Below are 27,592 nucleotides of genomic sequence, written 5' to 3'. Positions count from 1 at the left end.
TGCTAATAAAAGTATTTAAAAATATTACTTTGATGCTCATATTATCCTAATTACGTTAGATCACACATGGGCATATGACAGTAACTTGTGACAGGAGCAGTTGCTATTGAGTGAAAGATTCTTGTAGAGTTATAATGTTTTTAAAGCATGTTCGTCTTATTAGCCAGGGTTCCTTTTAACAACCGTTTGCATTTAACAATACCCTTGCCTGTTTGTGGAAAGTGTACTAACTGGTTTAGCTACGGGGACATATAATTCCCAGGAACTATATCACATTTCCTTCCTTTTCCTTTCTGGAACAGGTAACCCAAGTGATGAATGTTAAGTGACACAACTTTGTCATTATTTATACTGTGGATCATGTCAAGAGTGCAGGGTGTTTGTATACTTATGTAGAAGATCTCTCTTTTAGTATTTGAGTGAGATCAATCTCTCTCTGTAATCATGCATTGCCATACTTAACATACTGCCATACTTAAGGCCTATACTGCAAGCACCATGCCGTCTTGCATGCCGACTAGTTGTGCAGTAGGGATGGGATGATAGTTGTTATTATCATTTATCATGATTAAAAAAACACTCACAATAATTGTATCGCAGAGATTTTAATTTGCGTTGAACAGTGAAAACTGAAGCAAACATGAAAGCAATATTTTCATGAACAAAGAAATCACGCACACAGCTCTTGCTACAATGCACAATTATCGTGACATGTAATTTTCATATTGTCCAATCCCTAGTATTGTGTGTACAAAATGTTATCTTTTTGTGTTGACACAATCATGTTTTTTCAATTCCCACAGCATTCAAATTCACAATGCTTATTGATTGCTATAACTTGATACCGGCCGGCACTGATTATGTCAACACTAATACTTGATAATATATCTCTGAGTCCTCACAAATGGACACTTACAGGTTTGTAACTCTGAGAGTTAAACAAAATGACATTCCAACAGTCTATAGATGAAAAAGGTGTGAGGGCAAACCAAAGTGCTCTTGATAGGCCGTCTCTGGGACAGGCCAGTGTTGACCTTGGACGGTAGGGCTGTGATGGAGATCGTTCAGTGCACGTAAGGTGCGGAGGTCGAAGCTGCTCTGGTACTCCTCATACTGATGGAGTCTTACTCTGTGGGAATGAACACAAGGAATAATTAGATAACAGAGTGTCACGGTTTGCAGGTGTTAGGACCCAAGTGCAGGAACTCAAACTCAGAACACACAAGGCAGAGTTCACCCAACCTGGCTCAGCTGGTCACCACTCCCCACAGGTGATGGCGGAGGAGCAGGACATGGGAGAGGCAGAGGAAAATCATGGGCAAACAGGGAGGGTGTGTGTGTGTGTGTGTGTTCTGTTTGAATACTGTAAAGATTTTTTGTCAAACTACAGTATTCAAGATGATTTGGCCTGGGGTGGCTGGGGAATCAACACAGTGCAAGAGCACCCTCTTTAGGAGGCATATAGAAACACCTTATAATAGGCCTACAGTACACTTAGATTTAAAAAAAAATACTCTTGCAAGTGTAAATGGAAAAAGATGATGTTGCAGTTGACAGGTTCTCCTTTAAATTAATCATGCAGGTCTTCAGATAAAACATTGGCTTGGCTATATTGTATTTTAAATTAAAGCTCTCTGCTGCAGAAGACAAGTCTCATACGTACATTATCCCCCACCCGAATACAATTCTATGAATACAGAATTGCATTTGATTCTCATAGCAACAACCTAGTAGACTAGAGAAGCAGGATACTTTCTCCTTACCCAGAATGCTGTGAGTGTACAGTGTGGACTCTAGCTAGTTGTCCTGGGTATATCCCCCACACATCCTTCCCCTGGCGAGATACTCTAGAATACAGATGGAAAGGTGAATTAATAGGAATGATGAGCAGATCTATTCATGCCAATGTGACTTGACCACAGTGACTTGACCTAATCCTTTTTTCCCCCGTTGAGGGGTATAGGGCGTTCATCAGAGCTCTCCACTTTCTTCTGGGCCTGAGCTTTTGCTTCCTGCCAGCTCACTCCGATGTTCTTTAGGTCTTGGAGAGTGGAACGTCTCCAGTTGTTTCTCTGCCTACACACTGTTTCCTCTTTCCCTGTGGATTGTAGTCCAGGGCCTGTTTTGTGATATTACTTGTGTCCTTTCTAAGGGTGTGGCCTATACAGTTTGAGTCAAGTCACAATACACAGAATAATAATTAAAAAAAAAGAAAATAGAACAAAGACATGGGTTCTGGTCCTGTAAATGGAACCTGTTGCAATTCAACTAATTGATTGTTAGGTTCAGCTTTTAGCCAGCTCTTTAATTAAGGAGGACCTTAACAATAGAGAGCATTGACCTAAGGCTTGCAGGTAACCCATTCCACATAAAGCAGAGCTTGAATTGTTGTCTGGTGGAATAACCAGACTGCTGTTAGGACAGGGTTTAGTGTCTTACTGCAGGGACATGTATACTGGGTGAACTGTGACGCGAAACAGTAACCTTCTGATTATCAGACAGGTTCCCTCTAAACACGACCGCCCCCAATGGCTCAAAGAATTGCAGATTGAAAGTGATTAAAGGGTCCCCTGCACTGGAAACTGATCCAGAGCCTAGTATGAACCCCCTACGAAGGACCCCGGCCAATGATGCGCTTATAGGGTTTAAGTGGTTGAAAATTGTACAATGATGTCACTGTGAGCTTGGAGCTACTGTCAATCATTTTCATACCAGCCATGGAATAATGGTCTGTTAAATTGAAAGGCGGTGTTTTATTTCAAAATCACCATTATTTGAAGAAAATAAACAGTATAAATAAATAGAAAAATAATTATTGTTTTTAATTATCATTTTGTAATGTTCTTACTTGGCCTCTCCGCCGAGCTGGCTTGCACCCTGTCTTTCTCTGAACTCATGCAACCTCAGTGCTACTCCAGGTCCTGTCATTTTCAAGGCGTTCTCTGCAGTAGATAAAACATAGTCATGAAGGCGTCCTGTCCCAGTGTTCAAGAGATGCTGCCTTAATGCCTCAATGTATTATTAAGGCTGTGTGTTCACCTGCACCAGAATCTGACAACAAATATTTACTCTACTCCAAATGTACAGAACAATCACCTTTTCAAATAACATTTCAAAACAAGAAGAGGGTTATCTCTTATAGGATTTATCTTGCATAACAAAATCTACAACATTTCTGTAAAGAATGAACAGCGGTTTTCCCTGCAGAAGTTAGAGGGGAGAAAAAGAATGGACAGTAGCTGCCTATTTTACTGCCATAACAAAGATAGAGAAAGGTCAAGGTGACATATTCCCTACCTGTGAATCCACAGTCAGTTTAGACCTTTTCCACAAAGTGGATTTGATGAGACTAAGCTGACACCATTTTAAGTCAGTTCTTTACTTTTCTACATTCTTTTGCTATCTTTTCTTTTTACTTTCCCCCCTATATGCTCTCTTTCAGATAACAGACTCTGCAAGAGATATAGTCCAGAGAAATACAACACTAGCAACGTTCACAACAGAGCAAACTGACACTGATAGGCTAGCAACGGTCACCTCTGAAACACGCACGTCACACACACACACACACACACACACACACACACACACACACACACACACACACACACACACACACACACACACACGCACACACGCATGCACAATGTCTATGGCTGCTGTTTCTGTATACTAGGACTATCGACTAGTCATGCTATAGCCACCCTCTCATGTAAAATGATAAATAACTCTTTGTCTGCCTTTAATAATGTCTGAAAATCATCATGCATTTACTGATTTACGGGTTAAACAGTTGCTGTTTATCTTGAGTTGAAACATAATTTGCATCCAGAGTCATAGGTCACACAACTTCACATTCGGTCAAAGCATCTTTGGGCTTTGAGTAGCCTACTGTAGGTAAAAAGAGGTCTAAAAGCTCACAATGCACCTATCTTATGTGAGCTTTTATTTTAGATTGTCTATTTCTTACATTTTGATTTATTTTTATACGCCAGAGGTGTTGGGTGTCTCAGTATTGTCGTGTGTATGGGAGAGGTTCTTAGACTTCATTTAAGAGAGGTGATATTGAAGAGGCTTTGGATGTATAGTGGTTGATTTGAGTTGTCAGCTGTTGGGTGGGGGCAAGGAACTGTGATGGGGACATTGTGCATCTGTTTGTTTAACTGAATGTAAATGTGTTTAACTGAATGTAAATGTGTTCATGGACATATCCTGGTGTTTCTTTGAAGATTTTGTTTTAGTGTTTGTGCTGCCATTTGCGTGTACGGGAAAAAAAGATATGTTTTAAAAAAAACTATTGTCGTGTACTGTACTGTACAAGTAGCTATAGGGTTAGCTGCTGTCATCCCTATATGGGAACACACACACCGCACCCGCACATGCAAACCCCCGCAGGAGCAACTCATATTTGTTTTACAGCACATTTCAACAATTAAGGCAATAATAACATTGTGACCATTTTTTATTATGTGGATCTTGGAATCAACAAACAAAGAACGGCGTGGCTTTTACAAAAAGTATTTAGAAAATTAAGCATTGAGACATTTTTACTTTTCTTACCAGAGACAACCTTTACCATAGTGGGTATGGGTACAATCATTACCATAAATTATATAAAATCTCATTGACTGAGACCCAAGAGAGAAGCTGCCTTTTGTTGCTGTCCACACACACACACACACACACACACACACACACACACACACACACACACACACACACACACACACACACACTCAAACCACAACAATGCCATGTCTCAGAAACAACTTTATCTTAAGTAAATTGTAAGGGCTTTCTGATGGTACCGTATACAGTGTCAACGTTGGGCATTTAAACTAAATATAATGTCCTATCCTCTTCATCTTCTTTTCTAGTGTGTGTGTGACTCGTGAGCGAGTGCGTGTGACTGTGGAGGAAAGTGGGGGGTGTAGAGAGTAGACAGCAACAAAAGCCGGAGACCAACAAAAGCGCCTGGATGGATGGATGGATGGATGGATATGAGGAGAGGGAAGTCGCTCCGAAAATCTGCCTGCTATACGTGACGTCACGAGATTTCCTCAGAACCAGCCAGGCAGCTTGTGTGTGTCGGAGCCGGAGAGGAGAGGAGAGAGAGCTGTGTGTCTGACTGTCTGTTTTTCTTTCTGTCTGTCGCTGCGATCAATCCCTCACTCACTAATAATAAAACAACCTCCAGAGCAGGCAATCGCGTCCATCCGCAGCCATGGATCCATCGCTGTCTTTCTTCTTCTATTCGGATCACTGAGCCAGCGCTCCATCCCTCCCGACATTACCCTGCCTAGGCTGCCTGCCTGCCTGCCGCGTTGGATGCTGGAGCGCCCATAGGGAGGGGGGTGTCCCTATCCTTCTTCTTCGACTAAGGTAAAGACCCAATAATAACAATAATAATACAATAACGTGTTATAATAATAATCCGCAGCATGGGTGATTAAAAAAAACCCCAGCTGTTTATTGATCGTATGCCGGGTCGGTCCGTTATTTTAGCATGAGGGCGTGTTTTTTTTCTCTTGCCTTCATTCTTTTTTTCTAAAAAAAGAAAGAAAAAAACAGAATGGATGGGTGGGAGCTGTGGTTAGCATCATGCTAGCAGCTAACTGCTGCTGCTTGCTTGCTTGCTGCACGTCATTTGTAAGTTTTGGGATGCGGCGCTGCCTGGGATGCGATGCTGCCTGCCTGCCTGCCCTGCCTGACTGGCTGCTGCAGCGGGAGGGAGGGGTGCAGCCAGCCAGCCAGGCAGCCAGTGCTGCTGCTACCATGATGTCTGGCCTCGGCCCATCTCTGTATCCCTCTGCGCCTCCGGCAGGCAGCAGGCACCCCCCGCACCCCCCTCCTCCTCCCACCCATCCATGATCCATCCATCCATCCATTCATCCACCCCAAAAACACAACGCAGTGATGGCACAGCCACACATCATTAAAAAAAAAAAACACCGGCTCCAGCAATGATTGAATATGTGGATGAAAAGAAGAGGAACCATCATCATCACCATCATGTCCAAAGGCACACACAGCCCTGTCAGTTAGCCTGCTAGGCTATCTATGTTAGCCTGCTTTAGCATTCCTCGCTAGCTCATTGGCTAGCAGCATCGCATCCATAGTACTATAATAAGCCTGTCAACATCACACACGGGCCAACTTGGCGTTGCTGGTTAATTTCCCAACATCGTTTTTGACATTCTCTTTTTGTTAAGCGTGTATAATATTTGATCATTGGATTTCTCATGAATCGTGATAGAAACGTGTATTTTTGCTCCTCACCTAATATAAACATTAATGGAGCACGCCAAGCGGATGTTATTATGTAACAGATGACACCACACGCCCTTGAAACAAAAGCTCTTGTTTCGGTGTTGTTTGTTTTGTTTATGCTGTGCTGCCGCAAGGACTGATCATGCCCAATAAACGAGAGACAGGGATGTTTCTGTTTACATAGACACGGCTCTGAACTGTTTAATGCCTTCTTAAAAATAGACCGCCGTCTCTCGTGTCAGCCATTGTTTTTGTTGTCATTGGATGAGCCCATTTGTTGTCGCCTTCTCCCTGCTATCATGTATCCTCTCTGAGCTGCACAATATGCGTTGAGCATCTTTTATTGTTATAGGTAGGCTAGTTAAGTTGATCTTGTATACGTTTTTGTGTGCCCTGACTGTTTGGGACATATTCATTGGCAACACAGCATTTATCACATATTATGGGCTTTGAATTAAAAAAAACAGAGTGGTAGCTTCCAATTACATTATTGGGCCAGAATAGCCTTAAATGTATTTGCAAGAATTTAAGGTTGATATGACATGATAAATCATAATGTTACTTAGCACACATCTTGGAACGAGAGATACTTTAATCCCCAGGGAAAACTAAACATACGTTTATTTCTGCTTGTCAGTTGCTTTTGACATCCTTTTATTGACAAACTTGTTATATTTTATTTGCATAACAAATTCACTGCTTTACATGATTATGCAGTTTTAAAAACAGCTATATATGTCCCCCCCCCCAAGTGGTAGCTCTGACCTTGGCAATAGCAGCAGGTTGTCTGTGCCCTCCCATTGAAGAATAATCCGTAGGTGACTCTAGAGTCAACGCAAAGTGGCCATGTATTCCTTTAAGAAAGCCAGGAACCACTTTGGATCAGCACTTTTCGACAGAGAGAGACGGAGACTGGGGCGGGAGTGGTATATAGGGAGAGGAAAGGGGAAGAAGTGGGACGGTGGGTGGGGAGAGGGAAGACGGGAAGTGTGTTCTGGGTCTTAACAATGACTCTGGGTCTCATGTAGGCTAAGTTGTTTGTAGGGGAACACCAGAGAAGGGAGGGAGCAAAAGAATGATCTTTTGACTTTTTCTTCGTTTTCTTTCTACTCTGTCCCTCTTATTTCCTTCCAGACTGAGTCACTGCAGGACAGCCCTGAACAGAAGAGAGAGAGAGAGAGAGAGAGAGAAGGGAAAAGTGATTGTGAGAAAGAGAGTGAGTGAATGTGTAACATTCAGGTGTGTGCCTCGAGTGACAGCGGAAGTGAGAGTGGTCTGAGGGAAGAAGAGACGGCGAGGAGAGGGAGGGTCCCACGGAGAGGGAGAGGCAGGAGGGAAGTGGTGAAATAATATATATATATATATAAAAGAGAAAGTCAGGTCAGAGAGAAGGAAAGAGAAAGTGATTGTCGGGGAATAGAGATTGCAGAGAGCAGGTGGAGAGGTTCAGGTAAAACGCGGGACAGGAGAGAGAGAGAGAGAGAGAGAGAGAGAGAGAGTGGATTATAGAGGGGAGTACAGCGAGGGTGACAGTGGGCGTGTGTCTAGGAGGTAGACGGAGGGACCCGCTGACCCTCGACCCCCCTCCCCCGCCACCACCACCACCCCTCCTCCTCCGGCTCCGGGGTCACACCATCAAGAGAGGTGACGGGGAGAAGGCACCATGAGCGACCAAAACGTTGTCAAGGAAGGCTGGGTCCAGAAAAGAGGTCAGTGCATTTGTGTGTGTCCGTCTTTGTCACCAAGGCTTCATGTGTTTTGCGTTGTCATGTCGTGTGTACCCAACTACCCATGAGTAATAGTATACTGCTTGGTATGCTAGTGTACCTGTATGAGACGTGTTAAGTCTTTAGTGTGGCTGCCAAGTGTGTCTACTTATGTCAGTGATTCTCAACAAGGGGTCTAGGGACACCCATGCGTCCTTGAATGGGTTCCAGGGAAATCCCAGCTAAATGATTAATAGTTCATGTTCACCATTATTATGTACTGGACCAAATAAACAGATCATATCTGACATATTAGACATGATTTCTCATGGCAAATCAGAAAAGGTTGAAAATCAGTGGTCTTTACATTATTAGCTTCAATGGCAGTGTGTCATTATTTTAGATGGCTGAAGATCACATAATCCTATTTAATAAAATATTCATATCCGCAGGTGATTTATTTTTTAATTGACCATGTGTTATTCTGAGCATGGGTGTTTAGACGTTTGTGTACTTGCTGTAGTATGTGTGTGGCTGTTGACTGGCAGGCATGGGGGGAAGTTCCTTCTGTGCCACTATGAGCACACAGAGGATGACTTAACACCCTGGTTCCTTCCTCCTTGGCCCCCACGGCTCAGTGAATTGTTCTGTACACCTCAGCCTGCTCTCACAATAGAGGCCTTGAGTAGAGCTGCCAAACCTTTGCGCCCGATCCTGAGTCCTAGATCGCATCATCATCGATATGGCCGATATCTTTATCAACAGTAAAGTGCAAAATCTTGATATTTGACTACATTTTCAATTTGAGGATAATTAACCTATAAGCAAACAATTAACTTTTGGATAGAATGCAATATTTCAATTAAGAATACATACTTTATATGAAAAGAACATTTAACTGTAATTGAAAATTAAATGTACACATTATTTATTTAACCACTTAAGCTATTTAAAAGCAAGTTCTAAAATAGGCAACGTACAAGCTCAATCTACAAGCTCACAACACGTTGCGATGTGACACGTGTGCTTTTTAAAAAGGTAAAACATCGGGACACATTGACCGCATAATTGCAGATAACGATGTTGTCAAGAAGTGAAATAATAGCTGATATATCAGCCAAATATATCAGTCGGGCTCTAGCCTTGACGTCTAAAACCCTTCTCAATGGCTGTTTTGAAGTACCTTTATTTCATACAGAAGGATGGTCTTTCTGCTTTCTTTGTCGCACCTCCAACGGTGCCATGGCGGACTATATGACCTCTGTATTTTCTGTTGTGTGGCGTGGTCAATAATTACAAATACGATACAAATATTGGCCCTGAGTCAAGCCTGTTGTATGCTGCTATTTGACAACAAATTTGAAGTACCCTGCCCTTTTGTACTGTAGACAAATATCCTTTCTCACACAAACGGTTTTCAGAGTAAGCTTCATCCTGCAAGAAGGTCTGACTGACAGTAATGTTGTCCTCTCCATAAAAGACACAAAGGTGACATACTGTACTGCAGATGTGTGGACACAGTCTGTCTTCACTCGGATAATATTCCAAAAATCTAAATATCAGGACCTGATTGGGCTATTCCTATCTGTTGAACCTACATGATTAAAATGAACAGAAAAGCACAATTTATAATCATATCAAAGAAACCCCGCCTCCTCAGGCACAATGGCAACCAAGGGAAATACACAGGGAAGTTATAGATGATATCTACCAGTAAGACGCCTAAGTGCATGCATCTGCCTCGTTGACGGCAGACTGCTGGGCGAGCGCTAGCGCTTTGGCATGGGGGGATCAGATCAACATGGAATTAATTCTGTACTGGCCATATAAGGAGCATGTCTTGAGTGTACAGGGTTTGATGTGCCTTAATTTTCGGGCCTGTTGAGAACTCTACTTTTCGCCGGCTGCTGGGCACGGCTGCACTAACTAATAATAACTAATTACAGGTTCTGACATGTATCCGTATATGAGATCTAAGGGTTTGAGGTCAGATGTGGAGTTGCTGGCCAATAGTGATGACATCAGGGATCTCCATATATGGGATTTAATTGCGACAGCAGATTGCATTTACTATGACATCAGATGTCATAGTGATGTCACGAGACCTGGGCACCATATATGGGGGCTTTCCCATGTATGGGGATTTTGAGTGATACACTGACTGACTGACAGGAATTGCAATTTGAACAAGATTTGGTTTAGTATAGCAAACATCTACAACATGTTGCTATAACAATTGAATTGTTCTATTGTTATTGATATGGTTGATCATTACAGCAGAAATAGGATGCATTCTGAGGATTGCCACATTTTTTTCACAGAGTATATCATTTATTAAATTGTCTCTGTCAGGACAGAAATCTCAACTTTTTGTAAACGAATGTCCTATAATAAAAAGGAACCGGTTTTGGACATACAAGGTTTCTACATGACAGCGACGATATGCTTTTTTATCTGTCTCCTCTGTCAGTGTTGCATTAGTCTTTGTAGCGGGCCCTTCTCCGTAATGTTCCATTTTGTTCCCCAAATTTGGTCCAATAATGTGCAGCGGTAGTACAGGGTGCAGTGCTTAAAACTACAGACAACATTGATATTTGGATATTATGAATGACATTGGGGTTACGTGTCTTTCTGTTTCACAGTGGAACTGCTACTTTAACATATCTGTAACGGTTTTGTGGTGGTTTTGTGGCGGCGTGCAACTTAACATTCGATTACTGATGAAATGATGAAACTGATGAAATACCAACAGTCTAACCAACCACCGATCCGATACAGGGGCAAGGGGTTGACACTTTGGCAGGTAAATAATATGTTGGGGCATGTAGAGTTTGCTTTCGAGTTGCCCAAACTGCAAGTGCACATTTGAGTGAGGAGTCTGCTATTAACAACACAAGATAAAATAAGTAATTTTCTTTTTTTTATTATTATAAATATTATTCTCCGGTATTTGGTATCGGCTAACACAGAAGTTGTGGTATCGGGATCGGATCGGGAACGAAAAAAGTATTGGGACATCCCTACTCACAATATGTGGATGTTCCATGGCGATAGTGCATACATACATACAGTACCTACCATCTACAGTAGTGGTGTTAACTCTGTGTGATGCTGTTTACCTAAACATACATTATAAGCCTTTTCATTCTTTTGAACCGGCATACTACATCCTGGTTGCAACCGTACTGTCTGTATATGCTTCAGGTGCTGCCTGTGTATCACTGTATGTACTATGTTGTCAATATATCTCAGGCCTGCAATGTCACAGAGACAAATTCCCTCCTCCGTACAAGAATTTGTCTTGGCGACACTGAGCTAATGCAGGTGATTTTGTTTGCTGAACGAAAGCTGTTTGTGCTACTTCCTCTTGGCAGGCGAGTACATCAAGAACTGGCGACCACGCTACTTCCTGTTGAAGACGGATGGTTCCTTCATAGGCTATAAGGACAAGCCACAGGACGCTGACCTGGCCTATCCTCTCAACAACTTCTCTGTAGCAAGTAAGAACACCCATTGTAGCTGGCTGGACTCCACTGGAACTCCGTCTCATTTGGAAATAAGGCACACTTCTCATTTCTACCGAGATGAAGCAAACATTAATACTATTTCAATTTCCCAGTTCAAAGTAATAAAAACTTACTAATAATAATCTGCATTGTGTTTATTTTCACAGTAAGTGAAAGCAAGAAGGCATTGCTTTGATTTGAAACTCAAAGGCATTGCTTTGAGTTACAGTATTTGAACAAAAAGGTTGAGATAGACTGGGGCTTTCAAATACATGTTGACTTTTTTTTTACCAGACTCTTTAGGGAAGGTATCTGTCTTTTTATTCTGCTCCTATTCAGAAAGGCTTACAAGTACATATTCTTTGTTTCCACCTGGTTCTCTGTACAAACTTTTCCGCAGCAATATCAAGTTTACAGGAGTTGACATTTCAAGTTGTTTGCGCAGTCATCATGCAAGCAAGTCTGGCTTCTAGCTGTCGGAAGTTTTATTTTCCTCTGATCTGTGACAAGTTGGCACAATGTCACAGAAGTCTGCATTGTTTCTTTGTCAACCAGCAAAAGTTGGCTGCTTTGTAAACTTTGGCAACATTGCCAGTGTCACTATATGCCACACCACCACCAACTGCTGCCACAACAGCAGCGCTGCAGTCTGTGCACACGGTCCAAACTCTGAGATAAGAGCACCTGTACACAAACTACAATCATTTTACTAGCTAATGCTCTCATCCTGATGGTACTGCAGTGAGCTCAACAAAAGAATAAGCTTAAGCCATATACTTCATCTCATGACACCTATTAAACATGGCAATTCTGATATTTTAGAAGGTGGGAAAAAAGAGAAACGTTTTGACATTTCTGTGGAAAGTTTGTCAATGTTCACCTATAATGGCATGTCTCAAAATAGGAATGCCAGTTTGAAAGTGCTTAAACTTCACTACTCGTCAGCGTCTCTTAGACCCCTGGGCAGGTAGAGAAAACCAGCAAATCTCTGCTCTGTGCATGGGATGTGTGCTTAAAAAATGACTTGAGGGCAAACAGAAGGAGGCAGGTGAACGTTTTGTGATCACAATCTATACGTTTTTAAATGTGAGATTTGCACATGCTGTGCTATTCTATATAAATATATTATTATTATAAATTATGATATTATAAATATTAGATATACAAGCTCACGCTGAGTTTATAGTTCAGCTACTTTCGTGTTTTTATATTTTTGGATAACAAAATAAATAAAACATAATAAATCTGTAATCAGTGGGCTAATTGGGGTCGCATTGGACCCAAAAACTGCTTTGGGTCGGGTTCTAGTAACTGTCTTTGTCTAACCCCCTCCCACCCCCCCCCCCCCCTCTCTCTCTCTCAGAATGCCAACTAATGAAGACAGAGCGACCCAAGCCAAACACATTCATCATCCGCTGTCTCCAGTGGACCACCGTCATAGAGAGGACCTTTCACGTAGACTCCCCAGATGAGAGGTTCCTTCACTTTTCTTTTCATCCACTACGGACTAGCTCAAGAATAGTTTTTTATAAAAGGTTTTGTTGATACATTTATAGGCCTTTATTTGACAGAAATAGTAGAGACAGGACATACGGAGAGAGAGAGTAGGGGAATGACATTCAGCAAAATGGTCTGGCCAGCCAGGAATAGAACCGCGGACTCGCAATGGCATTTTGTGATCAGGTCTACCAGTCCCCCCCCCCCCCCCCCCCCAAACCTGCGTTGTAGTAACAAGTGCAGTATGTGGTTTGTGCCTTTAGCCCACTGAGACAGCTTCACACATGCCTGGCTTCATTTTTGACAATTCCCCTGCTTGTTGAGTTCTCCTCCAGCATTACGTTCTCCTTGGCTACGCACTCACTTTGGACTCTGGGAGTATTGTTATTCTTAACAGAAGGAAAAACTACCCACATGCTGCTTTTGCGTTCCCAAGTGCGCTGTCTTTTCTTTTTTCACAGCATTATTTCTCGCTGTGAGCACAACGTTTTGACCAAGTCTGTTATTCTTGCAGGGGTCTTCAATGATTTTCAGGCCAAGGATCCCCTAGCTGAGAGAGAGATGAAGCAGGGACCCCCACTAAATATTGTATACAATTGTGTTGCAGATTTAACTTTTTCATAGATTTCATAGACTTGTTTGACAGCACTGTCAATGTGTAGCATTGTGTTGGATTCATGTTAATGTGTATTTTCAGACGGGTAACCACCTTAAACCCTCAATTGTTTTTCTGCTTCGCACTATGAGAAATATTTTGTGGCCCACTTGGGCTCCCGGACCCCCTGTTGAAGACCCCTGTTCTTGAGTATTTAATTCTTCTCATTGGTCAGAGTGGGCTTCAGTCAGTCAACACAGTGAGAAGAAAGACAGGAAGTAGGAGAAAGAGGTGTGGCAGTGTAACACAGCCTGAGAATGTCAAAGCCCGCAACTCGAAGTCGCAGGATTCCGCTCCAAAATCCTGAGGGGGGGAATCACCCTATTACTTAAGTTTTGATGCTCGATATTTAAAGGTTATAGCCTGCAATTGAGGCTGTGTGGTAGAGGGCTAAAGATGGCTCAAGAATCCACTAAGAATGGATTGTCAATATTACTTTAATAGCACCAATTTTGCCAGAGGAGCTCTCACATCTTTCAAATGGATGTTTTTTTATTGGAATGGAGCTGCTCCTCTGATGTACAGTATGGAAGTAAATGGCCAAGCTAGACTTTGAAGCTTTTTTAAAGTCGTGGCTATGTTGTATTGATTGTTGTACCAGCACACTCTTCTCTTTCTGGCCTGTTATTTCTTTTTTCCTGGCTTATGCCCGCCTAAGCCATAGTAGTCAAGCTCATTGTAAACATTACAAAGCTCTTCTCATAGCCTACTAGTTCATTAGTTCGTAGCAGCTAATGGAAAAACGAATCCTATTAATTAATAGATTTAATCTATGACTGCCGGCATAGCTGACTATTATCTGAATTGCCTTGAGGTGGTCGACGTTCACTGAGAGTCCAAGTTAATGCTAACTGACCCTGGGGGTCCCCGGACCCCACTTTGGGAACCACTGCCATAGGAGCATCCATTTTGGTTAACCATTGGTTGAGAACCACTGTTTGAATAGGCTAACGGTATACGGTGTTGTGATGGTTTGTAGGGATGAGTGGGCTGAGGCCATCCAGATGGTGGCTGACTCTCTGGCCAAGCAGGAGGAGGAGGGCATCCTCTGCAGCCCCACATCGCAGATTGAGAACGTCAACGAGGAGGAGATGGACACGTCCATCAGCCACCACAAACGAAAGGTGAGATCGTCTGGCTTCACAAAATATAAACACAATAGGTCAGTGTGGTTCTCAAACTGAACTTCCAAGTCAAGGACCCCAGCGTTCACAGACCGATCGTTCACGAACCCGTTCATATTTTTGGGTGAACTGAACATACTGTTTTTCTACTTGATGAACGTCATTGTGAACGCGTTCATTCCTGGCGTGTGTGAACGTCACTTTCTTCCCGTCCCATGAGTGCGAAGACCAGCATCGCACTCATGTGACCGGACCTTAGTCTTTTTCTTTAATAATATTTGTTTTATTTGGAAAGTGCAATACAATACATATAACACTTTTACATATGACACAAGAGCAGTTCCCAAGATTTCTTTTTTTTTTTCCCCCACCCCTCTTCCCTCCCTCATCCCCCCTCCATGTGGCACCATCTCCAATGTCTCTGTATAGTCCTTTTTCTACATATGACATCAGGTCCACACTCAAACAGGGACAGACAAGGCAATATCACTTCAGGTTGTACATTTCAGGAGGACAAAAATAAAAGAGTGGGCGGAAAAAGACAGACAAAAGAAACCGGACCTTAGTCTTTAAAAGAAAAATTAGTGGACCTTCAGCATTTCTAGTTGAGGACCCCTGCCATAGAGTCTTCTATGCGAAACCCCTGCTAAAAACCCACCAATAGGCCCTTATCCGACACAAATTAACTAATCTTTCTCAGCCGTAGCCTACAATTTCACTGGAGCGTGCAGCGCGCATCTTACTGCATGATGACCTAGTCATGCACGCAAACAGCAGACACAGAACATGGTGTTTGAAATGATTGTGAGGAGGATGTATCAACACATTTTGACCCCCCCTCCCAGTTTGAGTAGCTCTGCAATAGGTGTCATCTTAATGTAAATAAGATTGCATGCAACGTTTGCAGTCACATTTCATAAACGTATGGCTGCACAAGATGTCACTAATACAATCTGAACGTCTTTCATTGCCAAGTACAACTGATATTCTGTTGTTGAAAACATTCTAGTTATTTAAAGATAACAGACGCTTAGAACTGCATTTAGAGTTGAGTAGCATGGAAAGATAGGGCATGTGAAAATGTCCTCTTTCGACTTAATTTTATACTTCTTGTAAGATAAGAAATGAGATAAGACCAGATGATAAAGAAACTTTAGAAGTCACTTCTGACCTCTAAATTATGGATGGTGGTTATTTGATGAAGTGGCTTGTAGAGTGGACAAACTCATTTCACCCTATAACTTTACTGACATTTAGTTTTTAGGTTTTTTTTGTGTTGAATAACAGTTTAACTGCATAAACCCGCTATTTGTTTTGTGTTTAATTTGCCGTTTTGTAATAATTTAAAATAAATAGCGAATTTGTCACGGACCTGGTGACGAGGCGGACGTGTTATGATGACATAACCGGAAATCAACCAACCGCCGGCTTGCAAGGGCTTCTGGGAAACTGAGTCCAATGCAAAATGAACGAGGGTGTAGGGAAAATCTTAGCTTGCTTTGCTCTTTGTCTATGACCTGGATCACGGCTTTTTTGTCGGCTCAATAACAAATCATTGGAGTGTTTTCAAGCGGATTTTCATGGATCAAAGGCGCAAATACTTCGGCGTATGCTCCAAACGTAATTAAACAGTCTTGGCAGCCTCTGTATATGTCATTTAATATAATGCCCTCAAAGTGTTTTAATTCCCATCCTCCTTGTAAGGGAGTAGCACTGCATGGTGCATGCAGTTCGGAGGAAGAAAGAATATTGAGCGTTGGGGAACCAGATGCTTTCTGAGGTTGTTGTTGTTTTTTATATTTCACTTCTCTTTCTCTTTTCCCAGACAATGAATGACTTTGACTATCTGAAGCTGTTGGGCAAGGGCACCTTTGGGAAGGTCATTCTGGTGAAGGAGAAAGCAAGTGGCACCTATTACGCCATGAAGATCCTGAAGAAGGAAGTCATAATTGCCAAGGTTTGTTGTTCACTTCATTGGTTTAGATTTTTCTATTGTTTTCTTGTCTCCAGAGCACTCTGAAATAATCTTTAAAGCATAAGATTGATGTACTAGTTAGCTGAGACGGGCTTTGAGCTTCAGGTAATTCCCCTTGTCAACCAGTAGTGTTCCTACTTCCTACCTGAACACAGGGTCTACATGGGAGGCCACCTCCAAACACCGCAGCTGTGCTAGTTACAGTACATTGTAAATATCACAGGGGTTGACACTAAGGTCTCAGAGGCACTTGCATGTCAGGCAAGTACAGGTCATGTTCTAGTTGCCCAAAGGTCATGCGCACTTGTCCGTAAAGTAAATCGTCCATTATTAAAATGACAGGTAATATTTGAATTACCGTTCAATTGAACAATTGTTATTTTTTTAACTTTCTGGGTCTGTGCTATAAGAAATTTCACACATTTTATTTGCGATCACAGGTGGCTTTTACTATGGAATCGTGCATTTCCCGTCAGTTGTTTGTTTGGTTGGTCACGACCCATATGGTCATGTCTCGTGACATCACGTGATGTCATCAATATTAAGCCCATATATGGAGATCCCTGATCTCATCAATATTGGCCAGCAACTCTACATCTGACCTCAAACCTCCATATATGGAGTTGACCTGTTCTGACATTTCATATGTTGATCCTTCCCTATCCATCCTTCCTCTTCGATGTGTCCCTTTTGACTGATACCGTACCTGTCCATTTAAACTCTAGACGGGCCTGCCCCAAAGTTATTAGTGCAGCCACGCCCAGCAGCCGGTGAAAACTAGAGTTCTCAACAGGCCCGAAGATTAAGGCCCGGCCCTACCTGGGCCCTCATCAAACTCTGTACACTCAAGACACTGCCCTCGCTGCCAACCTTAGATCTCCATATATGGAGCTGACCTGTTCTGACATTCCATATGTTGATCTGTCCTCATCAAACCCTGTTCAACAAAAGATGGGCCTTTACGATTCTTCCAAATCAGATCAAACGACTCACTGTTTTAAAAAAGGCACTTTGATTTGATTTCTGTCACATGGAAGATTCTCTGACATCACATTTTAGCAAAACTCAGAGTACTGACCTGTCTCCCATCTTTGTTTCTTTCTTCTTTCTCTTTGTATCATAGGATGAAGTTGCTCACACGCTCACAGAAAGTAGGGTATTAAAAAACACCCGACATCCATTCTTAACTGTGAGTATGGCCCACCCAACACTCGGGTAACATTGCATCTAGCTAGATCGGTGACGCGTTAACAGAAGCCTTGTCTTGAAATTGATCCAGACGCAATTTGTCTGAAAGGGAAGACACAGACCCTCAACCTTCTCAATTCCACGACTGCTTTGAGAAGCGCTGTGGAAAGAGTAACGACTCGAAGGACACTGATGATTTTAGACAGATTGCCCATTCAGATTTTATTTTATGCAGTTCAGAGGCCATCACTTCAAAACAAAATAAAAAAAGATAAATTTTTACTTTATTTGTTTCCGGAACAGTGCACATTAATGAACATTTCAACAATAAGCATGATTTCATGTAAATATGCTGGATTTAGCTGGTAGCTCATTTCCATCCGTAGTACTCCCACATACAAATATTAAACAGTTAAAAAATACCATACCTAATTTAAGCTTAACTAACAACCTACATATCTACTGTAAGTTTAATACCTGTTTTTCTTTTAGTCTCTGAAGTATTCGTTCCAGACTAAGGATCGACTGTGCTTTGTCATGGAATACGTCAACGGAGGAGAGGTAAGGATGCCATTATTACCTTCATGGGCACGATGAGGTTTCCACAAAACGGGGTGTCTCAAGGAGTTCCCTTCATTATCACATATCACATATCTGTGTATATCCTTAAACGGTAAAATAATCCACCTGTATAAACTGTATTCCTTCATTGCACTGGTAACTTGTTTGCTGTCCATGTGCCACGGTAGCAAAAAAGAACAAGGTTTCTAAATGACGCCAGCCTCTAACATGCTACCACTTTGGCATCAATCTCCTCATATCGAGCAGATTTAGAGATTTAGAGCGGGGTTTTTTTCCCCCTTCTTTTTTCTGTAAGCCTTATACAGAAAATGTACAAGACTTCTCCCTGCCATGTATTAAACATGTGATTTAATCTCACCTGGTGTAATCCCATCCCCACCAGGGATGCTGCTAGTGTACTATTGATGTGCTTTCTTCTCTGTGTTCGGCAGCTGTTTTTCCACTTATCAAGAGAGCGAGTGTTCTCTGAGGATCGGACCCGCTTCTATGGTGCTGAGATTGTCTCCGCGTTAGACTACCTACATTCTGCTAAGATCGTCTACCGTGATCTGAAGGTACACTGCACACTATTAACTACATCTGTACAAGGTAGGGCTGGCCTACAGTATGTGTTTGCTGATCTCAAAACATGATGTGATGTCTAATGTTATATGAAGAAACCCACACAATTCGTAGTTCCCTTTCTTATCTTTTTTTGCATTAGCAATTCTTTACTTGAGGTAATGGGAAAATTATCATAATGAATAATTGGAACAAAGGAATGCAGACATGAAATTATTGTATCCACAATTCCAAATGAATCAAGTTTTTGCTCAAATTATTTTTTTATTCAATCCTCACATGTACTGCAACATGACAGACAGGCAGGGACAAACAAAATAAATTCTACTGTACATAATATTCAATCTACTTTTATCTACATTTCTACAATAGTAGTCCTAATGGCACGACATCACCTTCTGTTCTCATGTTAACCTCAACTAGCTGGAGAACCTTATGTTGGATAAAGATGGCCACATCAAGATCACTGACTTTGGCCTCTGCAAAGAGGGCATCACTGACGCTGCCACCATGAAGACCTTCTGTGGAACACCAGAGTACCTGGCTCCTGAGGTCAGATGCTTTATCATGATTAGAGCCCCACCGATACCACAATATCTATCCTGATTTTGGAACATCTAGACCTAGACCACCAATGTTTTGACCAATATGTTTTGTAAAAAAAAATCACACCCGTGACAAGTGAGGGGCGCTTTTATCATCGTACATCATCTCATTCCGGCCAATCTGAATTTGCGTCCTCACCTTCGTCTTCAATGTTTGTGTTACGCAATGTTTGTGTTTACACAAACACTCAAAATTGTCCATTCATTGTCAATGGCATTTAATGTTTGTGTTAGGACACAATTTGGGTTACACACACCAAAAGCTGGACATAGGAGGGCTACCGGCACTCAAAAATATAATATCGTCGTGGCTTGATTGGCTAACACTGTGTCGGGTTAGCCAACCAAGAAAACCATTGCCCACACTTTCTCACTTCCTACATTTTTGTGCATCCTCTGCAATCCCAAGGACCGATGAATTAGGATTACAGTAGACATATGTGGCATTTCAGTTCTTAGAACTTTAATTAAATGAAAGTAAAAGTAAAAGTAAATTTGGTAATGGTAAATTTAAAAGGTAAAAAAATCAGCTGCATGATTGCCAACACCGAAGTCACAAAGTAAGGCAAACATAGCGGTCATAACGGTCGGGCTCTACTATCATACACTACATCTAACATCCTGGCGCTGTGTGTATGGGCATAGCCCCCCCCCCCCCCCCCCCCCCCCACTGCGTATTGAATGACCGTCCCTCCTCCCAACGTCCAGGTCCTAGAGGACAATGACTACGGCCGAGCGGTGGACTGGTGGGGGCTGGGCGTGGTCACGTACGAGATGATGTGCGGCCGGCTGCCCTTCTATAACCAGGACCACGAGAAGCTGTTTGAGCTCATCCTCATGGAGGAGATCAAGTTCCCACGAACCCTATCGTCCGACGCCAAGTCCCTGCTGTCTGGCCTGCTCATCAAGGATCCCAACAAACGGTACACGGGTGGACACGCATGCGCACACGCACACGAACACGAACACGAACACGAACACGAACACAGCTTGTAAATCGGATATTTTGGGAGTGCGACACCAGCGCACAAATAAATTTCTTTTTTTTAAATAACACACAAAATCTTTTAAATTAATACAAATATGGAAGCGAAGCATTCTGCGTCCACATGCATGCACACATACAAACTCAAACATTTGAACACTCCCACATTGTACATCCGGACAGAGACATGCCCAGGAACCCAAGGGAGTCTCTTGACTCAATGAGTCAACAAGCAAATATGCTGGAACAGCTACATATGTTCCAGTTCATAAAGACAGTTGTTGACTCACACAGCTGACTCTTACTCTGCTTACTCTGATCTTAAATCTAGAAGACTATTAACCAACATGATGACCAGGCGTGGCTTGTTGCCTGCCTGGTCTACTGAGTTGGCGATCAGGGATCGATTCTAGCTCGGGGTGCTAAACGTTAACCTGACTGCGCCAGCTGGTGGCAGCAGTGAGTTCCTCCTCCTGCTCTCATCTGGTCCCTCTCCGGCAGAGACGATGTACTCCGAGCCATTTCTGAACAGAGAGATATGCGGGCGCTAGAGGCGGGATCAACGCGATACTGATGACGTATTGAAGCGCTGCCACAGTGTAAATGTAAACACAACCTAACAAGACTACAAATCTAAATTGAAATTATCGTCATTTTTGTCCTGCTGCTTATTTATTTATAATTTTTTGCTTAAAGCCCACCACACACCGGCTGCGTCCACCGCGCGGCGGACACGGCCGCCTCCATTATTTTCAATTAACCTATAGCACACCGGCTCCGTCCGCCGCGTCGCCTGGCGCGCCGATAGAACACAGTTCTATTTTCCAGGCCGCGCCGCAACGCGCCGCGCCGCAGACGGTGTGCGATGGGCTTGAGAGAGCCCAGATCCAGGCAGGAGGAGGGAATTTGTGAACTCAATACTGCCGCAATCTGGCGGAGTCAGGTTAGCTAAACACACGGATGCAATAACTTTTTGTTGTCTTCAGGCTATGGTTAAGGCTTGTAAAATCCTGAGGTTCACTATTGACTTTGGAGAAGAAGGAAGGGAAGTTTGCGCATGGTCTGACGAAGACCTGAGACCTGATGATGACCCACAGTGGTCGAAACGTTGTACTGTTTTTAATACATTTTCCACTGGGAGCTGAGTTACAGTGTGCAAACTTCCCTTCCTCCTTCTCCAATGTACATATTGTTGTTCAGCACCTGAAAATGTTTTGCTGGGATGTGCGTACAGTGCTTACAGTTAAAGTGGTGGCTGATAGAGTGCAAAGGGAACTTTGGACTCTACTCAGCCGCCACTTTAACTGTTTTACTACTAGGTAGAGCCTCCGAATGATGGCCTGGCAACTCGTTGTCACCCCAAGGCATCCTATTTCACTGCTTGGTCAGGGGCCTTTCGTGTTCAATGCTGACGCCATGGGCGCCCTTTTTGCGTAACATGTTGTTCACGGCAATCGTATAACCGATTTCCAGCCTATAGGTATATTTATGCAACTCGAACAGCTCTGAGTTGGCAGAAGTGCCCACGTCTGCCCTGTTGTCAATATTCTTATTGCAAAAACAAAACCGAAACTGTGGCATGTGTTGTTTTCGATGTTAAGTCTACATGGTCTGTATTCTCTCATCACGTGACAGTACAAATGCATCCATTTTAGACATCATGGGGCCTTCTTTGATGTCCTCTAGCATCTAAACATGATGCTAGTAGGCTTTCATTACCAAGTGATGAAATGTGATGCCACGGTGTTCATCCATACCAGTCAAAAACGGAATTTGATTTGATTTGCCATCTTTGTTAACAATGATCATACGTAAGCACAAAACATACAACTGCACACAATAGTCACAAGAAAGATTATTTCCATTGCAGTCCTTTGGTGTAGCTGTGCATGTAAACTTTGGGTGTTTTGGATTATGTGTGCATGGGTGTGCTTTTATTGCATTATAGTTAATGCAATAAACCAAATTAAAATGTAATCAAACGATCTCCACAAACTGTACAGTACAAGCATTTGGATGGCGTTAATACCCCACTGTGAGATGGACCGTTTGTCTCGATTCCAACATAGATGGAAACAGAGTAGGAAAGGAGGCTACTGCACCTGAAGGGAGTGAACTCATTCACCCTGGGAAGTTATTTTTGGGTTCAGCGGCAGAGGCAGATATTCTTGTTCAAATGATGGCGACATGAAAGAGCGGTGCATGATGTTTGGTTTTCACCGGCAGGCTGGGCGGAGGGCCGGATGATGCTAAGGAGATCATGCGTCACAGTTACTTCGTCACCGTCGACTGGCAGGACGTCTACGACAAGAAGGTATGTTCAGGGTCTATAGCCGCTACACTGTTTTGTTTTTTTTACATACTTTATTACATTTTATTTGTCAAATACAAGACAACACAACGATACAAGACATCAAATGACAGAAAGGTAAGCTTAACACTACATACCAGAGAGACACGCACACACATACACACGGGACACATAGGTGGGATCGATGACCATCAGAAAGCAGGGATAGTTACATTATGAGTCCAATAGTGAAAGATGCACGGTTGCACCATGTCAAGCATTGTCAGGAATGGCATCCACATTTTTTGGATTTGTTCCAGCTTAGCAATGGAGAGCATCTCATGAGAGCCATCTCTTGAAACATGGAGAAGCTGGAGACTTCCATTTTATCAGTATACATTTTTTTGGCAGCCACCATACCTGCCTAAAGGTATATTCAGTGATTTCACTTAATTCAAATATCATATATATTTCTTCTTTTTATAATCCTCCCTACTATATCAAATCAATTCAAATCAAAGTGTTACCGGGACAGAACCGGGGTTTTTTTCTCCAAATCACCCAAATCACTGAATGCTCATTTAAGCATCTGTTTTTGTGAGAAGGAAGAGCCACATTTCACCCATTTTGCAACCAGATCTTATTTTAGTTAGAGACACAAAACACTTTCCTGGGGTTTTTATGTGGGTAATATGTGTGTGTGTGTGTGTGTGTGTGTGTGTGTGTTTTTTGTTTTTAAGATATTTTAGGTTTTTAAAGTGTCCATGGGCTCCATGATGTCATGGACACTGGGCTCTCTTCCTTTCTGGACTACAATTCCCATAATGCTTTGGTGCACTGCTCCTCCTTGTGGATAGGGGGAGGGCTGTATAAGGGTGCTATAAATGCACCATTTACCAATGTGAGCCTGACATTTTATTTAGATTAGATTATATTACATTACATTACATTAAATTTATTGTCACTGCACAGAGTATACAAATACTTTGACAAATTTGGTTGTTGTATAGTACAGCATGTAATTATGGAGTATCTTTACCTTAAAACCGCAGGGAGAAAATTTAGAAATGTCTGGTGAATTCTGCAGTTGATCTATCTACCAAAAAACACAGTTTCCAACTTTCCATATTCTTGCCAAAAATATCAGATATTTGGTGTAGAGGAGAAAAGGTGGTTCAAAGGACCACCCAAATTGATATTGAAAGCGCCATTTGAGTCTCCTAATTGTGGCCAATGATGTCCACTGAGGGGTGTGGTCAATGTGAAGGTTGAAGGGTATTTAATCAGATCTCAATCAAGCAGCAGGTGTTGCTGACAAGAGGCAAACAGTTTTCAGACTGTGTTTAGGAGGCTGTTTGTACCATTTACGTTTATTGCATTTATTTATTTATGTATGCTGCAGTGACTAGGCCTGCAAAAACAGATAATAAATCCTCATTTTACCAACTCTACGCACATGTTTGGACATCACTTCCTGGAGCACACGTCTTAACTACAACCCCACTGTCGGCGCTACAGATATATATATATATATATATATATATATATATATATATATATATATATATATATATATATATATATATATATATATATATTTGACCGTGGACGCCTATCTGAAAATGTTTGAGACCCCCAGAAGAGAAGATTTGTATTTAAAAATAAATAAATAAACAATGTCAGAAATAGCAGATGAGTGTGGCTGCGAGCTTGTAGATCTGCTATTTTTTATACCACTTTTCTAAACCAATGTTGTACATTACAATTTACAATTTAGGCATTTAGCAGACGCTCTTGATCCAGAGCGACTTACATTTAAGCAAAAACAAAAGCATGTCATACATCACATATATAAAAAGTAGTTGAATCGTGTATAAGCTAAGAACGTAACAGTGGAGTATCTATGTCAACTATACATACTATACTATATTATATATTATACAATATACATGTGTACTATAAAGTGCTATGGCTACATAAAATGCAATTCTAGTGCTGTCTACGTAACGAGCTATAAGTCTGTCTAAAATACTATCTAAGTCGACATAAAATGCTATCTAAGGGGCTAGGCTATGGCAATTGCTACGGGCCATGGTGGAGTCTAAAGAGGTGGGTTTTCAGACTACGGTGGAAGATTGGGAGTGAGGCTGCAGTTCTGACTGTGATGGGAAGTACATAAATCCTAAGAGTTCTCTCAATGTCGCTATTTGTATAGCTAAAATCTAAAATGACACAGACACCGTCCCATTACCTGTCCTCTCCAGCTGGTCCCGCCCTTCATGCCACAGGTCTCCTCAGAGACGGACACGCGATACTTTGACGAGGAGTTCACGGCTCAGACCATCACCATCACTCCCCCAGAAAAATGTGAGTGGCACGTTTCACAGTTTACCATGAAGTGCATCTGTCACTGCAGCTCAAAGTTTCATTATCTTCATTATTTGTCTTCCAAGGCAGCGTAGTCATTTGTTCCCATGTTTGGTTCTCTTGTGCTTGTAGGTCTGTTATTTTTGAAAAATCGAAGAGCGACTGACATAGAAACATAGCTGTCAGGATGTAGAAGACATTTTTAGAATCTGATCTCAGGTCAGAACACTGCACCCTCCTCACAGTGACACCCGGCCACAGTGTGCCGTGTTCGGGTACACTTGCCTTCATTTTGGCTTCAACACGAACTACTAGGAATCCAGGACACCCCCAGAGAGCACAGCAAAACCCCTGGCATTCAAGGGGGCCCATGAACGTTCGATGGTACACTATAGGGCTCCATCTTACCCCTTATCCCTAAACTTATTTGCAATCTTTTACTATTTTAAAACATTTAAAAAATAGTTCAACTAGCCAATCTACATCAACACGTTATCGTGTAGATCGGCTATTTGTACTATTTTAAAATGTTTTAAAATAGTAAAAAATGGTAGGGGATAGGGCCTTGTGCCTACTGTACACAGGGACCACAGGGAATCAGACTTTGATTCCAAAGAAGAAGCCTGATAAAGGATTAGATTTACACATCCAATGAAGTGGATGATCGAGGATGCTCTGGCCTGGGACAGGCATTGAGAAAGAGAGCAGCGGGTGGGTGCGTTTCTGGACCTCGTTTCTGGGTGCGTTTCTCATGCACTCTTAGCCCTGCTAAGAGTGCATGAGAAATGGTGGGCAGAGAGAGCAGGTGGACATCCTACTAATGAATGAACAAAACTTTTGTCTGTTTGTCTGTCTGTCCTAATCCTTTTTTCACCTCAGTGGGTTGACCAATCGATCCGAACACACGGGCATTGAACATTGTCATATGGAGTGAGGGAGCCGATTGGCTGGCTAGGCCAGATCAACCCTAGTATCCCGAATTCTGGGCATGTCATAATAGGCGAACATTCATCAAAAATATAAAATAAGAGATATAAAATAGCAGATTCACAAGCTCACAATGTGTTGCAAGCTTGTAGATCTGCTGTTTTAACATAGGGTTTGAGTGGTTAACACTAATAACATTCTCCCTTTCTTCCTTTCAGTTGATGAAGACGGGATGGACGCGGCCGACAGCGAGCGAAGGCCCCATTTCCCACAGTTCTCCTACTCGGCCAGTGGGCGAGAGTGAGCGCTCCAACCCAGCCGGCCAGCCAGTATTGCCCCCATTCGTGGCCATTTTGAGGAAAACGCGTAGCCATTTTAGGAAAAAAGTCTCCCCTCTTTTTCTCCTTCTCTGCTGCCACGCAGACTGGGAGAAGTCTTTCTAGGGACTTTAAAAGAGGTTTTGCACAGTGGGATAGACTCAAACCGGTCTCCCCACACTAAAAAAAAAGTCTCCTACATTTTCAGCGCTATTTACTGCAGAAGGCAATGTTTTTGTTATTTATTTTTTCTCTCTGTCAGTATTAGGTTGTCAACCCGGTTGCGTTCTTGGTTGTTATTTTGGTTGTTGTTGTTTTTTATTTCCTTTTTGTTTTCGTTTGACTCTTTTGCACTTGGTTTGGAAGAGCCGTTTTAGGGAACAAAACCAAAAATGTTGCCTTATGTGTGCAGATGTTTCGTATCATACCGACAGGGTGTTTTGGGGGAGTGGGAGGGCATGTGTGTGGGGGTTTGGGGGTCATTCTTAGTTGAGAATAATCCTGCCTTCAAGTCATGTTGGAGATATCGTAATTACGAGACAAGCTCACGCGGATGCCCCGGCAGTGTCGTAAACTCAACATTTTCTACGAGCCTCAACTTTGCTAGTACTTTGTCGATAAAAAGTAATGGTTCAAATTGTGGTAGTAAGAGTTACTGGTTATTGTTGGTGACAACAATGTGTGTTCTGTGTTCATTGGTGACGTGTCATAGTAAGATTGATGTCAAGCACCCCAAAATTGATACATATTTGGCCACGGTCAGCTTTTGAATAGCTGAGAACTTTTCCAAGATTTTTCAAAAAAGTTAATTTTATTTGTAAAACAGCCAAGGTTGACCAAAGTGCTGTACCGCAAACAAATATTGAGCTTAATAAAACGATGAAACTTTAAATTCCAGACCGAATACGGATCCTGTATTAGTAGCACAAAATAAGCCTTTCTACAGCGTCCATTTTGTTTCCAACCAAAACCAACTTCCAAACTCTCAAGTAGGAATTTCCCAGGAGGACTTGAAGGCAGCATGCGTGCATGGCTCG

At 42.3% G+C, this 27,592-nt stretch overlaps 2 protein-coding genes across 2 annotated transcripts; one reads left to right on the top strand and one right to left on the bottom strand.

The window, feature by feature from the left end:
• Window positions 1-601: 601 nt before the first annotated feature.
• On the bottom strand, window positions 602-7,220 carry LOC308313466 (protein SPMIP3). The gene is made up of 4 exons (XM_080760580.1): window positions 7,036-7,220; window positions 2,849-2,942; window positions 1,764-1,847; window positions 602-1,129 (listed from the first exon to the last, which is right to left on the bottom strand). The coding sequence occupies exons 2-4, from the start codon at window positions 2,926-2,928 to the stop codon at window positions 961-963; spliced, it is 333 nt and encodes a 110-aa protein (XP_080616706.1). The 5' UTR covers window positions 2,929-2,942; window positions 7,036-7,220; the 3' UTR covers window positions 602-960.
• akt3b (v-akt murine thymoma viral oncogene homolog 3b) lies at window positions 4,287-26,984 on the top strand. The gene is made up of 14 exons (XM_080760579.1): window positions 4,287-5,382; window positions 7,405-7,979; window positions 11,351-11,476; window positions 12,846-12,957; window positions 14,614-14,758; window positions 16,584-16,715; window positions 17,857-17,922; window positions 18,414-18,482; window positions 18,935-19,057; window positions 19,488-19,616; window positions 20,378-20,592; window positions 22,881-22,968; window positions 25,209-25,311; window positions 26,457-26,984. Exons 2-14 carry the CDS (start codon window positions 7,934-7,936, stop codon window positions 26,540-26,542), a joined length of 1,440 nt encoding a protein of 479 aa, XP_080616705.1. The 5' UTR covers window positions 4,287-5,382; window positions 7,405-7,933; the 3' UTR covers window positions 26,543-26,984.
• The last annotated feature ends 608 nt before the right edge of the window (window positions 26,985-27,592 follow it).

This window comes from Protomyctophum bolini, assembly GCF_963924005.1.
Source record: "Protomyctophum bolini genome assembly, chromosome: 3".
Taxonomy (NCBI): Eukaryota; Metazoa; Chordata; class Actinopteri; order Myctophiformes; family Myctophidae; genus Protomyctophum; species Protomyctophum bolini.
This window is presented reverse-complemented; position numbering and strand designations above follow the sequence as displayed.